Here is an 18,871-nt window from a genome sequence, read left to right on the forward strand (position 1 = left end):
TCTTTAGAGGCCTTTTAGATGTGGGAATGTGAAGCTTTTCATTAGAATCTTTTTCTGTTCAGATAGGCTGGTAAGGAAAAAAAGAAAAGTATTGCATGAATATTTATATATGTATTTTGTTTACTGTAGGATGGATGTGCTCCCTAAAAATCAATATAATATAAAAAGATAGGTTTTCAATGATCTCATCAGCAAATATTAAAAGGTAAAAATTCTTAGTGTTAATGAGAGTATAGAGAAGCAGATAGAAGGGTAAGCACATACATGTTTCTGGATAATATTTTAGTAATGTGTGTGTATACAGATATGCATATAATATGCACAACTTTAAATCTAGCCAAGCTACTTTTAATAATTTGACTAACATATTTTCACAAGTTTATAAACATACAAGGAGTTCTGTGATTCTGTGTAGTAATTTTTGTAACAGTAAACAAATGGAAACTACTTAAATGTCCATCTACTGTACACAGGGGAATAATTCAATAAATTAGGACACAGTAATGTAATGAATTACAATATAGTTATTAAAAAGAATGATGTGTCACGATGTACCCAATGTGTTAAGTTAAAGGGGTAAATGATATGTACAATAAGATCCCGTATTTGTCAAAATTCACAGTAGATACATGTATCTACTTTGATAACAATACATCAAACTTTTTAAAGGCAAATACTAATACTAAATAATAACTTTCTATTAAAATATTGACAATAACATTCAGTAAGTCAAGTAACGAACTGGATACACTTATCACAATAAGAACTGTGCTCACTGCAGATGGAAATTGGTAGAGGAGAGTTCCATCTTTCTGAAAAACACATTCTCTCTCTCTCTTGCTCTCTCTCCATATATATGTATACATATATACATATGTATATACATGCATGTACATATATACGTGTATGTGTGTGTGTGTGTGTGTATATATATACTTTAAAAAAAAAATTGTGACAGAGTCTCACTCTGTGGCCCAGGTTGGAGTGCAGTGGCGCAATTTCTGCTCATGGGAACCTCTGCCTCTGGGGCTCAAGCAATTTTCCCGCCTCAGCCTCCTGAGTAACCGAGATTACAGGCACGTGCCACAATGCCAAGGGAATTTTTGTATGTTTAGTAGAGACGAGAATTTGCCATGTTGGCCAGGCTGGTCTCAAACTCCCGATCTCAAGTGATCTGCCTGCCTCGGCCTCCTAAAGTGCTGGGATTACAGGAATAAACCAGCATGCCCGGCCAACACTCAATATTTTTAAAAGTCTTTAAATTTTCCATTTACTTAAACAGAGTGACTATATAAGCATAAAAATCATTATAATAGTTTATAAAGTGCTATTACTTTTCCAAAACTTTTACATCCACAGTTTTCTTTCCAATTCACTCATTGTTAGTAGTGCAAAATGTTTGTTAGTATTCATACAGAGGTTTCCTTTTCTGAAATAAGAAAATTGGATCATACACTCCAGAAAAGTGCTTTGTGTTTAAGATTTATTATCAAGACACACATGCTAAGACTTTTCAGAGAAGGACAAAGAAATACTGAAACGACTGAGAGAGAGAACCAAATATATACTTAAAGCTAAATATGTAGTTGTATGTATGTTTTCATGGCATTTTCTGTATGGGTTTGGCATGTGGTATGCTGGTCATTTGCCTGTTAGCTCTTCTATTCCTTAACTGCTTTTATAGTTTTCTGGTAATTTACAGAATGCAACAGTGGGAGAAATTAAAGCCACCAACTCTCAGTCAAATATGAAGTTGAAAATAATGCATGCGTCCATTCCAAAGAACTTACAAGTATTGTCTATGTATCTATATACTCCAAAGTGCTATTCTAAATGATACACATATACACAATAATCCATTTAATTCTTACAACAGTGTTACAAGTATCATTATTATCACCATTAAACAGAAGACAAAACCAAGGCAAAGGGATTAAGTAATACAATAGTCAACAAATGGTAGAACCAAAAGTGAACATTTATTTTTATTTTTTATTTTTTTCTTGTTAAGTTTTACTATGGTATAATATACATATGATACAATTTATTCATTTTAAGTGTTCATCTGGGTTTGTTCATTTAGCCTAATGTTTCTGGGTTTCATTCATTTGTGGTATGTCTCAGTAGGTGGTTTCTTTTTATTAATGAATACTATTCCATTGTATGGGTACACTACATTTTGTCTCTTCTCCAGTTGGTAGTATTTGAGTTGATTCTACTTTTAGATATTATGAATCATGTTACTTGAGCCCTTATTCTTAACCAATATTCTGAACTACATCTCCATAATATGAGTGACTTTTAGATAATCACTGTAAAAAATTTTGCTATCTCTAGCTCTGATCATATATATAGGGATATATACAGAATCATAAATATATGAACACATGTATACATACATATACATATATATCATCAAATCAATATGTCTATATGTATAATTATGATGCAGGATATTTCTCAGCCCCTTCGCCAGACTTGTGGAAGGGGCGCCCTGTCTACTTGTCCCACTGCACTCAACGTCTTGCAGGAGGGAGGGAGTGAACATGGGATATAGCCAGCTGCTCTGAGCTGTAATCTCATAAGCTCCATGTGGGGCCTGTGGCCAGACCAGGTGTGTCACTTCAAGGGGAACATGGCACTGCCCAAGTGAGGGTGCCCACGACCCCAAAACCCCAGAGGGGGTGTTACAGTGCTTCTTTACGTTTGTTGTCCCTGGATGGTGGTGTGTTAGCAGCTCAGTTGGCCCCTTGCCTCATCATGTGGGGTGGCTGCCCTCTGCTGACAAGTGCAAAGGGCCAGTGTCACAGCCTTTTCTTCGTACCTGCACTCAGTGGGCCCCAAGCTCTTGTCTGGTGTCCAAGAAGAATGAGGTCATGTGGACAACTGAAGGATGGTGAAGGTGGAGAATTCTACTGAGTGATGAAAACAGCTCTCAGTGGAGAGGGGAGCTGGAGAGAGGGCAGGAAGATCAGGTCATCTTCCCTGGAGTCTTGTTGTCTCTTCCTTAAAGTCAGGCTGTCTCCCCTCTACCGACTGAATCTGGGGTCTTTATGGGCACAGGATGGGGTGTGCATGCTGATTGGTTTGTGAGTATGTAAAAAAGGTTAATGTGAAGACCTCACTCAAAGGTGGGCATGAAAGTGTAGAAAACCAATTAGGAAAGGGCAGGTATGTATAAAATAGACGAAGGGTGGGGATCAATCAGAGGAAAGCATGTCAAACAGGAAGACAAGTTCGGAATCCAGTTCAAGGATTTAACTTGCAGCTTGACTTTCAGGCTTTAAACTGTATTCAGCTTTAAGGAGGGGTTTCACCTGGTGCCCAACCCTATCTGCCTAGGTATCTGGCTGCCCTCCTGTCACTATCAATTATATATATATCTTCAGCAATACGGGTATATATACAAATCCACATACAACTACATACATATCCAATCATATATATACACACAAATATAAACATATATACAAAATAATATAAAATTTAAATATTAGAATAATTATAATCCCTACATTATAAGTGTTTTTGTGTCAGTGATCCCTTGTAAAAATGTCCACATTGTAAAAGATATTGCTAAACATAAATTTTTAATAATTGAATATGATTTTATTGTACCAGTATATAATACGTTATTTAATCAATCTCCTGGGTTTTATAATTAGGAAATTAAAATGTATTCTATTTTATGTATCTGTGTTGACATGTCCATTGCTGTTAAGGTGGAACATATTTATACATTTGAATAATGTAATTAGTTGCAACCAGTTACCTGTAATTAAAAATCTAAGTGCCTAGCACATTTCTATGTGATATATATGTGTGTGTATATATACGTGTGTATGTGTGTGTGTATGTAATATTTAATCACCTTAAAAGTAATTATCAATATTTCAGTTTTATTCACTGGGCACAGAGGCTCAGTGCAACTGAGCAACTTGCCCGAAGTCGTATTGCTAGTGAGTGGCTCACTAGCAAATGGAATTTGAACTAGACAGGTGTTTTTCTAAGCTAGTTTTATTATTCCATCATGTCTAATACATATTGACCTTCAAAGTGAAATACAAAAAATGTCTAACTGATACTGTGAATCACAGATCTTGGAATAGTATAGCTAGAATAAGAAAACCACAAACAACAGCAACACTGTTCAAGTCCCTATACAGTTATATGATCTTTTGTTCCTCATTACAACCAATGACTTTAGAGATTATTGATGTATAACTCTTTGTTCTGTGGGCAGCTAAGCTTTTAGAAAGAACACATATCACCACTTAAATAAAAGTCAGATTTGGGAAGATAATTTCTTTATTAAAATATCAAATAAATATCAAACATACATCCAAAGTGGACCTTGTTTCTTCAAACAAATAGTTTAATTTCAGCTACAATAATTATGCCACTAATTCGAACAAGTATATTTGTAATGTCTAATGAGGAATAAAAAGGAAGAGCATGATTACTCCTAGCTGTGATGTTTCTCTTATTTATTATGCAAACAATTTTGAATACCTACTTGCTGCAGGTGCTAGAGCTTGAAACAAACAAAAAGCTCCCAGGAAACTTTCACACAGGGATGACTCTTCATGTGGGTTTTGAAAGACAGGTAAGTGTCCACCAGAGGAGTAGGGAAAAGATATCCTTAACTAGGAAAAACATGAATACAGGGTTTGAGCTGGGAAAATACAAGGTGAATCAAAGAAATGATCAATAGAAATCACCACGAGCACATGTGCACACATGTGCACGCTCACACATACATGCGTGCGCGCGCGCGCGCGCACACACACACACACACACACACACATTTCTAATTTCTTGAGAGAACAATTTGATCTTCCTGTTTGCTGATATCTCTCTTCCTAAGTAGTCTCTCTTTTTGTAGCAAAATGAACACGAGGTATTTTCCTAAGCAAGTTTTTTATGTTTATTATTTTAATAGTATTAATAATTATATTTTACATTATAATTTTGATAGTATCTTAAGAGCTTAGTATTCATTTACTGTTATTATTCAGCTGTTTTAATGTTATTTAATCGTTATCGAAACAGCTGTTAAAACAAGTTTATTCTGCAACATTATCTGTGGAGAAATCACTAGATATAAACATATAATACAAGACTTTGAAAGATTTATAATCTAACTGTGGGGTCTAGAAGGTGGTTCTGGGAAATTAATGTAGCTTATAAGGTCATATTTTGCCCTTTGTTTCTGTGATCTGTTAAAATATAAGTACTTTCTTCAGTCAACCCTTAAAAGCCAGTGCATGAACTCCTCTTCTCCTTTTCCAAAAGTCATGCTAATAATGTAATTCCCATTCTGTAGGTTGCCTGTTCACTCTGATGGTAGTTTCTTTTGCTGTGCAGAAGCTCTTTAGTTTAATGAGATCCCATTTGTCAATTTTGGCTTTTGCTGCCGTTGCTTTTGGTGTTTTAGACATGAAGTCTTTGCCCATGCCTATGTCCTGAATGGTACTACCTAGATTTTCCTCTAGGATTTTTATGGTATTAGGTCTAACATTTAAGTCTCTAATCCATCTTGAATTAATTTTCGTATAAGGAGTAAGGAAAGGATCCAGTTTCAGCTTTCTACTTATGGCTAGCCAATTTTCCCAGCACCATTTATTAAATAGGGAATCCTTTCCCCATTTCTTGTTTCTCTCAGGTTTGTCAAAGATCAGATGGCTGTAGATGTGTGGTATTATTTCTGAGGACTCTGTTCTGTTCCATTGGTCTATATCTCTGTTTTGGTACCAGTACCATGCTGTTTTGGTTACTGTAGCCTTGTAGTATAGTTTGAAGTCAGGTAGCGTGATGCCTCCAGCTTTGTTCTTTTGACTTAGGATTGTCTTGGAGATGCGGGCTCTTTTTTGGTTCCATATGAACTTTAAAGCAGTTTTTTCCAATTCTGTGAAGAAACTCATTGGTAGCTTGATGGGGATGGCATTGAATCTATAAATTACCTTGGGCAGTATGGCCATTTTCACGATATTGATTCTTCCTATCCATGAGCATGGTATGTTCTTCCATTTGTTTGTGTCCTCTTTTATTTCACTGAGCAGTGGTTTGTAGTTCTCCTTGAAGAGGTCCTTTACATCCCTTGTAAGTTAGAAAATTTTTGCAATCTACTCATCTGACAAAGGGCTAATATCCAGAACCTACAAAGAACTCCAACAAATTTACAAGAAAAAAACAAACAACCCCATCAAAAAGTGGGCAAAGGATATGAATAGACATTTCTCAAAAGAAGACATTCATACAGCCAACAAACACATGAAAAAATGCTCATCATCACTGGCCATCAGAGAAATGCAAATCAAAACCACAATGAGATACCATCTCACACCAGTTAGAATGGCGATCATTCAAAAGTCAGGAAACAACAGGTGCTGGAGAGGATGTGGAGAAATAGGAACACTTTTACACTGTTGGTGGGATTGTAAACTAGTTCAACCATTATGGAAAACAGTATGGCGATTCCTCAAGGATCTAGAACTAGATGTACCATATGACCCAGCCATCCCATTACTGGGGATATACCCAAAGGATTATAAATTATGCTGCTATAAAGACACATGCACACGTATGTTTATTGCAGCACTATTCACAATAGCAAAGACTTGGAATCAACCCAAATGTCCATCAGTGACAGATTGGATTAAGAAAATGTGGCATATATACACCATGGAATACTATGCAGCCATAAAAAAGGATGAGTTTGTGTCCTTTGTAGGGACATGGATGCAGCTGGAATCCATCATTCTTAGCAAACTATCACAAGAACAGAAAACCAAACACCGCATGTTCTCACTCATAGGTGGGAACTGAACAATGAGATCACTTGGACTCGGGAAGGGGAACATCACACACCGGGGCCTATCATGGGGAGGGGGGCGGGGGGAGGGATTGCATTGGGAGTTATACCTGATGTAAATGACGAGTTGATGGGTGCAGCACACCAACAAGGCACAAGTATACATATGTAACAAACCTGCACGTTATGCACATGTACCCTACAACTTACAGTATAATAATAATAAATAAATTAAAAAAAAAATAAAATAAATAAATAAATATTGCTATAAACTGGAAAAAAAAAAAAAAAAAAAAAAGAAAATGTGGCACATATACACCATGGAGTACTATGCAACCATACAAAAGGATGAGTTCATGTCCTTTGCAGGGACATGGATGAAGCTGAAAAACATCATTCTAAGCAAGCTATCACAAGGACAGAAAACCAAACACCGCATGTTCTCACTCATAGGTGGTAGTTGAAGAATGAGAACACATGGACACAGGGTGCGGAATATCACACAACGGGCCCTGTCGGGGGGTGTGGGGCTTAGGGAGGGATAGCGTTAGGAGAAATACCTAATGTAAATGACAAGTTGATGGGTGCAGCAAACCAACATGGCATATGTATACCTATGTAACAAACCTGCACGTTGTGCACATGTACCCTAGAACTTAAAGTATTAAAAAAAAAGAAAAAAAGAAAAAAAGTTAATAAAAATAGATGAAGTTTTAGAGCTTGCAAAAAAAAAAAAAAAAAATAATGTAATTCCTTTCTTATTTTCACTGTCTCCTATGTTATTGACTTCTAAAATGGATTTACAGTGCCTTAATAGTACAAAGAAAAACTATGAGAGAATTTAAAGTGTTCAGGACTCTTTTGTTTTGTTTTTATTTTTGTTTTTTAACTCCAATAACTAAATTGCTCCTGTTAAATGTAGGTGAGAAAAGTTTCTCTGCATCATCACTGGGTTTTGAACTTAGAGTTTGTCCATTTACTGTAATAGAATTGGAAGATAATAGTGTTAGGGATCTTCATGCAATAACAAGTGAGACACCGATATTGCAATAGAAGTGGGTTACATAATTCACGATCAATCACTAAGAGGAAATGTGAAAGTTGAGTGTCTTATAGGATTTCCATTTGCTGGGTCAGAGTTTAAGGAATTAAGCTGTAACTAGAGAATTTAATTACTGTTTGAAAGGCCTCCGCTGCTGCTTTGCCTCAGGATGGCTCTGGCAGGAGGTTTCTGCTGATGATTTTCTCAATTGATGCCCTGCCTTCCAGGCCGAGTTGCAATGAGATCATTCACAATTACTAGAAGATATTGGAAAATATATTTTTTATTGTAACAGAAAAAATACAAATAATAAAGTAACATTTTCACAAATTGTATCACCTATACTTTCATAGTTTGATGTATACCCTTATAGCTTATTTTAATGAATATATATTTTTATATATGTATATATTTATTAATCATGTATATTCGGTAGTTATTTATTTTATTTATTTATTTTTTAAGGCAGAGTCTCATTCTGTCACCCAGGCTGGAGTGCAGTGGCGCGATCTCAGTTCAATGCGATCTCCACCTCCCCAGTTCAAGCGATTCACCTGCCTTAGCCTCCTGAGTAGCTGGAGTTACAGGTGTCTGCCACCACACCAGGCTAATTTGTTTTGCATTTTAAGTAGAGACAGGGTTTCACCCTATTGGCAAGGCTGGTCTTGAACTCCTGACCTCAAGTGATCTGTCCGCTTCAGTCTCCCAAAGTGCTAGGATTACAGGCATGAGCCACTATGCCTGGCCCATTATTTATCAGTATATCTCTTAATAAAAGCTGGCACAATACTATTTTAAATATTACAGGATCTTTCTACAATTAAAATATGTAGCTAGAGTTTTTAGATATTCTTAACGAACATGATTTCTAACGGTGACAGCACTTACTATTGACATTTTCCTGGTATAGTTGCAGTGTGAAATATATTTTAGTTGCTTCATTAGATCTAGCCCAACTATAAGTGCAGTTTTCAATATTTAACAACTCTCTTCTAATATACTACTTCAGCAATGCTGTTTTATTCCGAGATGGTCACTTGGGCAGGAACTCGTTTTTTTCCAGTGAAGTCAGGCAATCAGGCTTTACTGACTTTATGAAAGCCATGAGCATTTCTCTAGGTAGAGCAATCCATCTCATGATGGGTTAAACACTGATAACTTGGCCAAAAAAATTTTTGCTTTAATGAGAGGAAATATCTATTTGGACCATATCTAGGAGACTCTATATCTGAAAATATTTGTAAAGGTGGAATAAGCAATTATAAGGAAATTAGTCATTTTTATGGCTGCCAAAAGAAAATTGGCCAAACAAGTGAATGGCTCTACAGAGATACAGCACCTGTAAATTAGAAACAAAAATCAAAACACAGACACACATACAATAATCCTGAGGCCAGAAAAGGAATATATTTTTCTTTAATTTTGGATGGAATAAAATACCTTATTCCCATGGAAACAAAACCAGCTCTCTCTTTAACAATGAAAACATTTAAAATTAGAAATATGAATCACTCTTTAAGAAGAGAATTATTTTTAATTAAAGAAAAACTGCAAAACAAATAACTTGGCTCTAGCAGTACTATATTTATCAAGTTTGTGCAGTAAAAAAATCTTAATTTCTGTTGTTAAAAAATAAGCCAAATTCACAAACTGGTAAACCCTAAACCGAGTCTTGGTTAACAAATTATTCAGTACAGAAATGGTTTAGTAGAATAAGATTTAGTGAGACTATGCATTCTCCCTCTATTACACATGATAGATTTTTTTTCCTCTTGTATGTAAGGATCTTTCTCTTGCTGTTAAATTGTTTACTACAAGAGCCTATCATTTCCCAGCTAAAATGCAAACCTGTATATTTTCATAAAAGTCAAGGTTTGTGAAACACATTTTAAATAGTTAAGGAATGCCACAGAACACAGCAAGTATAAAAACTAATAACAGTTCTTAAACTTATTTAAATTTATTTCAGACATAATCAAATAAAATTAACTTACTATGTTTTGTATTCTTTCCTACTTGATCCAATCAGAATTGTGTTCAGTCTCACATGAAGCCACAGCATTAGCAAAGAAGAGATTCGTTTATTTCATTCAACAAGAAGTTCAGATATTGGTATGGTAACTCAATTATCCCTTCAAAGAACAAAGCTTATTTTATCTTCCTGTTTAACATTTTTGGTGAAGGCTGTTATACATCCATGTTTCAGGGTAGTAAATGTAGAAAAAAGAGGAGACAGCATCAGAAGACTATTGCTCACATCTCATTGGAAGAACTTTGTCTAATGTCCATCTCTAGTTGCAGGGGAGGTTGGAAAATTGCATACAACTGAAAAAGGGAAGGGGGGGAATGGTTTGAAAGGTTGTTGTATGGGTGTACTTATAGCATCTGCCACCAACAACCTCTTTAGCTTCTCCGCATGTATATATGCCTTTTCTACACCTACACTTGTTTTAAATGAATTCATTCTCTCCCTTTCAATGTAGGTAATCCAAAAATTAAATTCAGTTACTGCATTTAGCTTGAAGTTCAGGATCTGTCTGTAGTCTCTTCACAAGCTTCAGGTTTGGTTCTTTGTGGATCCTGGGACACAAATTAAACACTATGCATCTTCGTCCAACACTCCCAATGTATTATTGTGGAGAGAAAATAAAATAGGATAACAACAATTTAAAATTTCTCGTTTAGTAAGAGAGAAAATGGAAAATACATAGTCTGGGTATGTAGCAACCATAGGGTCCTCTGGATAGATATGTTCAGGACTTCCTGATCCTAGCAGCAGAAGTAGTTTCTGGGTTAGCCAATCTTGTATGACCTACTACTTTCTGGATGAATTTTGTTTATCAATTTCCCTCCACTACTTTGAGTCTACATACAGGTAAACCTTCCTTGCTCATTTCGTCAGTGGCTACACTCAAGGGTGAGTACTGTGAAAGGTGAAAGTAAATTTAAAAGGGCTCTAAAATAATTAAAAGTCATTCCATTATGTACAATATCCATGAATGGGGACCATCCCAGGAAATCCAGTCATGTGGTCTTCCTAGCTGGGGAGATGCTCTGCTTGAGTCTTTTTTTTTTTCTTTTAATTGCTGTGAGTGCAGGGACACAGGAATTACTTTAAGTACAGCAGTAGCTAGCCACATGTGAGACACACTGGCTAATGTCCATCTCTAGTTGCAGGGGAGGTTGGGAAATTGCATAAAACTAAAAAGGGAAGGAGGGGAGTGGTTTGAAAGGTTGTTGTATGAGGGTACTTATAGCATCTGCCACCAACAATCTCTTTAGCTTCTCTGCATGTGTATATGACTTTTGGGCAATACTGTTTCCTGGAAAATTTACCAGGCTTCCAGGAGATGGGCTCTAAGACAATTTTATGAGCAAGTAACCATATAAGCCTGGACAATTTTGGCTCTTAGCTCTTGGCTCCTCTGTTCTGATCAATTCATCTCCCTTAACCTAATGGCTGCAGCCTCAGTTCCTGAAAAATAATATTCCAGGGTGAGAATGCAACACCTTTAATTTGGTTTTTGCTGCTAAGCTACCATTCATTTTCACTCCAAGGCCTCTTAAAGGATGGTGCTGGAAAAGCCCTCGGGCAACAATTTTATCTCTTTCTGAAGTTGCACTTAGAAACCTCTGCTTGTACCGGTACCTTTTTGTATATGGAATCAGCTGGCTTTTGTCAACCCTGCAGAGTTCCAAATTGTAATATTCTCAGTCAATTTACATTGCAGGACACTAGCAAATGCGCCTCTTTTGAACATGGCTGCTCTCCTTTGCGTCTCTACCTATAAACTGTCTAGATTCAGTGTGAATGTCTCTCTGTGTATGGCAGTATATTTTTGAAAGGGGGAAGCGTTTAATAATCACTTGGCAATATTCTGAATTTTATTTCCTACCATTCCCACTAATAAAAAAGCCTCAGCTGGCATGGTGGTCAAAGTTTATACGTATAGTGAGCAAGATTTGACCAGCTGTTTTGCAACTGCATATCAAAATGTATCGGCTTTCTAGCCTGAGGTGATTAAATCTTCACTCTCTGTACCAGCATCTCCCCCACAGAGTCAGTTCTGTTTTGAGACTTCGTTACTTGCCATTGCCTTCGGGCTTTAACAATTATTATGTTAGTGAGTATTCTTGGTTGCAAACAAAGCAGTCCACTTTGGTTAGTTTAGCCAGAGAAAGATTCTTTATAGACTACTAGGTCACTCAAGAATCATTGCAGAGGTGAAAGTACCAGCTTCTAAAGCTACTATGTGGAAACCGGGTCAAGTTATGTGGCAGTGTTTCTTTGAGAAAAACACCAATCAATACTTTTGCCCCTCGGGACTAAATAGTACTGTGAAACCCTGTATGACAGTACTATATAGCATCCACTGTTGGGGGGGAAAGCAGTTCCCATGATATGGACACTGTGCCACTTTGAGTTTACACCTGGCTTGAATGCAGGGTAAATACCTGGATCATAGCTGCAAAGGAATCCAGGAAAGTGAGTTATCTAACTTGAATCTTCAGAAGATGAGCAACACAAGGAGGGATCTGGTCAAAATGGAAGCAGAATGCTCGAGAGGCTGGGCCTCCATACATGATGCTTCTCCACTACAGAATCATCAACTGAATCTCCAGTTTCAAACCCATCACGACACCCTTAGGTAATCTTCAACATTTTGAAACAGCAACCCCACTCTTACCTTTGCTCTGTGAAGTAAAAATGTAAGTTTCTGACAGTTTCAATGTGAAACATAATGGCAAACTTAATATTCCTCAAAAAACAGCTGTTTGGAAGACAAAGAATGTAAGAGCTGGCCAGTCTTTATGGGGAATAAAAGTAGAACCAATGTTAGTTGTGACAAATATTAGTAATGTGACAGGTTAATAAATAATTAGGGTTCAGGGCATACAGAAAGGTTCTGTACTATTGTTGCAAGTCTTTTGCAAATCTAAAATTATTCTAAAATAAAAAGTTCATTTAATTTAAAAAATGAAAAAAAAAACCAGTCAATCAGAAATGCAGAGAGACTCAAACTCTCAAGGCAAATTGCAAGTACACTTATACAAAGCACATCATTGGTCATTTATATTTGTCCTTCATCTATTTGTATCACATTTATTTTAAACAGAAATTTGGAAAGAAAGATAGTATTGTCTCTCCCTCCTTTTTCTATATCATATATATGTATTATGTAGAAAGACACATGCCCATGTGTGTATGTTTATCGACCCATATATTTACTACTCTTTTGTATGGATTGCTATTTGTGTGTATATTTAACCACTTAATAAATTTTTACCTTGCTTTCATAGTAAAAACTAGAATCTCAAAAAAAATTGGCCTCAAAATGAGATAGGATATTTTTTCTTGTGAAGGAATAGATTCTAGAAATATTTACCAATCTTTATTATCTAGAGCTTGCTATTTATTGTGCCTGCTGTTTGCAGGTAAAAAATACATTAGAACTCTTTCCAGGGCTTACATAAACTCTGATGATTTATTTATCCAAAAATGACAAAAAGGGACATCTTTCTGCATTTGCAGTGTATTGAGAGTTAAATTTAAGATGATAACTGTCTCTTTTGCTGCTCTAAAATGCCTTTGTCTTTTTCTGAGATAAGAATGAAATAAACTAGTAGTTGTGTCTTTGTTTCTACTTAGACTTTTCTTCTTTTTGAGAGCAAGGAACTTAAAATGTTAGCCATCTTTAATATAAATTTTGGGCAAATTCCCAAAGAGGTTATCCAAATATGCTTGCTACAATAATTTCAGGTGTGGGTTCACACAGTTATCTCGGGAATCTGAGTCAATGGGCGACAGCTGTGCTGTTACTAGCCTGACTGCTCTCCATGGTTGATAGTGGGCTTTGTTAGCTGCTCCAGACACAATGTCATGGATTAATTCTTCCTTTCTCCCCACAATTTCTACCACATTTTACTAATAAAATAGCGCAAACTTAGACATGTTTATGAATATATTTCTAAGAATGACAAAATTATTTTTTCCTCAAATATAAAAGGGATTTTACTTTGGTGAAACTTTGCAGACTTTAGTGAATATTTGTTGAAAGATACATGACAGAAATAATCAATAAGAGATATATTAAACATAGGCTCTAACTTCAAAAAGAATGTGTGGAACTTATGGAATAATGGCATATTATAGCTAATAAGGATCAAACATTGCCTGGCCCTGTGCTAACTGCTATAAGGTATTATCTACCATTTCCCACAAACATTTTCTAAGACAAGTGTTATTATCCCCTGTTATTTATAGATAATGTAACTGAGATTTATAGAAGTTAATTAAGGTAGACATAGTAGTTCTCAACCCTGTCAGACCCAATGATTCATTTTTATGTAAAATAATTCATAATGACCCATTTTATGCTGAAACAAAGTAATGTATGACTTAACCTATATAGATATAGTTTGAAAAATCCGTATAATGTTCCAACCTAAAATGAAGAAGAATTAAAAGTATTCTAACATGTATTTTAACGTGTAAGGGCTTGGCTACAACTACCCTAGAATACATAGTAGACACAGGTTTTCACAGTTGATAGAATTAACATGAATATGACCATTTCAAATGCACACTGATACAAACACTATAAATACTGTAGTTCAAACACTATAGTTCAAATGCTTTGTGTAGTTTCGACATGGGTGATGTAATTTTTCAAAATGGAAAACAAGCCTTGGTGAATTTCTTAACAGCAACAACAACAAAACCTTCTTTGATTAGTGATTGACATGCTAGTTCCTTTCCAGCACATTTCAGTGTCTAGTAAACCATGCAAAAGACATGGTGTTTCTACCTAAAAGAATTACATCCTGAGCTAAGATAATTATCAATGAGTTAAGCAATTTCCTTAATGCCTGATGGGTCATTTTAAATCATGCACACTGTCCTGTACATAGTGGGGTATCTAAATCTCTAGCCTGTTCCACTGAATGCCAGTAGAGTAGTGTCCTTGAATGTTCGTGAAAACCAAAAATGTCCCAGAAATTCATAAAATGCTCTGTGTTGAAAACTCCTATGTTAAGTAGAAACAGTGGTGCTACAATTCACATATAGGCCTGTCAGATTCAAATATTATTCTTGTATGTGCCGTAGTATTTTGCCTTATAAGTTAATGAAGAGACATTATACTGTTAGGAATTCTTAAATACTTTTTGCACCATGAACCTGTTGGGAAGTCTAGTGAAAACTATAGATGTCTTTTCAAAATGTACCTTTTCATATAAAAAATAAAATTCATAGAATTAAATCAATTATATTGAAACATAGTTTTAGTTTAATGATAGGTACAAATAATATTTTAAGGTTCATAGCACTTATAATGTTATATGTAAATATCTGTGGTTGTATTGATGACAAAAATGCTGTTGTAGTTTGTTGCCTATATTCATAATTGAAAATATAAAGATCTCTTCCTCTCTCTATATATGTATTTTATGCGTATATATGTATAAAACATGTATTTTATGCATACATATATATAAGACATGTATATAATACATTTATATACATTTTGTGCATGCATATATGCATAAAATACATGTTTTATACATATATCTATATTAATTATAGATAATACAGATATAGATTATATAGAAAGATATCTATATATAGATTATATAGATAATATATAATATGTATATTCTCTGTGTGTGTGTGTGTATATATAATATATGTATTTTAATCCAAGTTCAAGAATGCTCAGAACTCATCCATGAACCCTGAGATAAAGCACCTGTACTAGAGGAAATCATGTACAGGATACACAGGGAGCACACAGTTGATCACAACTAAATGGTTCAATAAGTTGTAGGAAAAGTGATATACTATCAGCAGTTAACTTGCTGATTCCTAAAGATTGGTTGGTTAACAGGCAGAAAAGCCTAGGGAAGAGTGTATACAAAAATCATAGTGTCAGAAAAGTCCGCAATATGTGTAGGCAATACTAAGTAGCTTGCTTCAACCAAAGAGGGTGGAAGAAACCTGGAAATTAACAATGGACTAGAATGTACAGTTTGTTCTTTAAATCAGAAGGATTTTACTCTAATTCTACTTGATTTAATAATATCTTATGTGTTTACTGGGAGTTTTAGTTTTTCAAGTCCTTCAGAAAACTACTATTGTCATTTTGTAGTCTGTGAAGTCCACATTCTCAACTCCCATTGCAATAAAATTAGCTTTATTTTTATGGTGAAGAATTTTCCAAGCATGGATATTTTTATCAAGATAACTATTGTCAATAGGAAATATGGCATAAGTGAAAATATCACAAGCAAAGATTTCTGACTGATATTTGATTATATCTAAATCAGTTGAAGGAAATAGAATGGAATGGGATTTGATTTTCCCTTATTAACATTATTTAACTTTTCTTCAGTATATTTGCATTATGTGCCTGCAACATCCCTTGGATAGATGCAATGGGTTATCTCATTTATTACGTTGTATATTGTGCCCTTCTAGAATAGATAGAAAGTAAAATACTAACATCAGATGCGATTTAGAGCAGTTTTCAATGGTTGTTAACTTATCCACATTTATTTTCAGTGAGTGTCATAACTCCACAGATCGAATCAAAGTCAGAGTATGGGATGAAGATGATGATATTAAATCCAGAGTCAAGCAACATTTCAAAAAGGAGTCAGATGATTTTCTGGGACAAACAATTGTAGAAGTGAGGACCTTGAGTGGAGAAATGGATGTCTGGTACAACTTAGGTGATTATTTTTTTATCTACTTGAAAACAAGTTAAATAAAACCCTTAAATACCTGTGGCATGCATTATATTCCCATGTAAGTAAATATAACCAATGCCTTTCCAGGACATTCTGTTGGACTTTAGATGATTCATTTCATTGACAGGAAAAGGCTATTCTTTTTTCAACATTATTGAAAGACTTTGATAAATCTGAGGTGTAAAGAGAAAACCCTTTCCAAGAACTACCTAGATGTCTTTTAGAGAAAAATGTTATTGCATTCTTAATTTTTAATGCATGAACTACAGCTTCATAAACCTTTGCCAAATATGTGGGAAACAAATACTCTATTATTTAATGCTGTTTGACTTATTTCCTTGTTGTCCATTGATGGAATTTTGGCAATGAAGGAAAAATGTATTTTGAATTGCTTTCGAATTATAGTAGAAAAGTAGGCTTTAGTTGACAAAGCCAAGCAAATATGTGAACTCATGCGGACTCTCATGATGAAGATATTGAGAAGGTGATTAGCTGGAATGCTTTAAAAAATTATTATGGAACCAGAAATTAAAGAAGGTATGTTTTGATTTAACTTTTACTGGAATAGAATAATAACATAGAATTTTCAATGGTGATTTAATAGTAGTAAAAATATATGAGGCACCTCAGTTTCTGCAAAGGCACGATCTGAAGATGTCTTAATCATATCCTATAACGTGTTTTAATTAAACTTTTGAGGGCTGGCTGGATATGAGTTAAAGAGTTGACACATTCCGCAGGTTAAAAAGAATTACCACTTAGGATACCAACATATGTTAACAAATTAAAAAGTGCTTTTGACTTTAAAAAATAATCTGCATACTTTTAGTAATGAAATAATTGGCATACTAAAAGGAGAAGGTCACATAAAATTCATGAAACTCTAGATTACAGAATAATGCAACAAAAGAAAGATATTTAATTTATCTAAACACAGATGATTCAAGTTAAACTAAGAACTAATTATCAAAACTATTGTAAGAAATCTTCCTTAAAGAAGATTGGTACTCTTATGGATTGGAGTAGAATTTTTACCTCTCCTATAATGATCCACCCCCCAAAGCTTGTTTTAACTATTAAATGACTTCATATATGAAAATAGAGATACTAACTGAGGGTAAATTTCAGGCCATTAACTCTGTGGAACATTCACTAATTATTTCTTTATGAAAGAGGTTTATCTTTATATGGACTTATTTTTTCTGTAATACGTTAACATTTTCTTGGGTTGAGGCAGTAAAGTTGTAAGTCAGAACAGAAATTTCTCCAATTTATTCTTTTAACAAAACATATATGAGTGCCTAGCACAGTGGCTCACACCTGTAATCCCAACATTTTGGGAAGTCGAGAAGGGAGGATTGCTTAAGGCCACGAGTCTGAGTTCAGACTGGACAACATAGGGAGACCCATCTCTACCAAAAATTTAAAAAATATTCTCCAAGCATGGTGCCATGTGCCTGTAGTCACAGCTACTCTGGAGGCTGAGGCAGGAGGATCACTTGAGCCCAGGACACTGAGGCTGCAGTGAACTAAAAGATTATGTCACTGCACCCCAGCCTGGGTGACAGAGTGAGACCTTATATATAAATAAAAAAACAAAGAAGAAGAAGAAGAAGTAGAACCCAAAAAACCATGTACCAGTATATATTCAGGAACTTGCTGAGGAATTTGAATATGCTGCTATTAGTAGAATCAGCCATTCAGCTCTTATGCTGAAACTGTCCTTCAGTCTATGAGATGAAAATATGATGAAACACAATATTGTAAGTCTGTACCTACTCACCCTCAGTACGTTTTTGTCCTCACTGCTGATGTTTAACCTTTGAGAGAGAGAGAAAAAGAGAGAGTGTGTACAGGTTTTACCTTTTTCAGCTTTGTGTAAAATCCCTGAATACCTTCTATCCAAACAAATAACCTGTTTCTATTCTTGATACAACCTTTCTCATCACTTAAAATTCATTCTACTACACAAAGGAAGTTTTGACCAAAAGCCTTCGGTGTCCACGCGGAGCCTGCTTCCCAAAGATCCTTTGGGATGATAACAGTCAAAAATCAAAGAACCAACAAATTTCCCCTGGAGTTCTGGAAAGAGGTGTGTGACCAAAAAGACCCTAGGTCTTGCATTTCTCTTGGCCCCAGCAGAGAATTTTAATATTTGTTGAGAATCAACTCCCTCTCAGCCAGTAGGAAAATCACTTATGATCCTGGCACTTAGAAGGGAAGAATCTTTGTAACACAAATGACTATTAAAGAATAAAAGTGAAAAG

General features: G+C 35.2%; 1 protein-coding gene across 2 annotated transcripts in view; it reads left to right on the forward strand.

Annotated features, from left to right (window-relative positions):
• Window positions 1-18,871, forward strand: part of UNC13C (unc-13 homolog C) — a 690,142-nt gene that overhangs the window by 316,509 nt on the left and 354,762 nt on the right. For both annotated transcript variants that reach the window (XM_025390112.1, XM_025390110.1), the window contains exon 10: window positions 16,417-16,586. In XM_025390112.1, the coding sequence (XP_025245897.1) occupies window positions 16,417-16,586 (170 nt within the window). The remainder of the gene's footprint in view (window positions 1-16,416; window positions 16,587-18,871) is intronic.

This window comes from Theropithecus gelada, chromosome 7a (assembly GCF_003255815.1).
Source record: "Theropithecus gelada isolate Dixy chromosome 7a, Tgel_1.0, whole genome shotgun sequence".
In the NCBI taxonomy this organism is placed as follows: domain Eukaryota; kingdom Metazoa; phylum Chordata; class Mammalia; order Primates; family Cercopithecidae; genus Theropithecus; species Theropithecus gelada.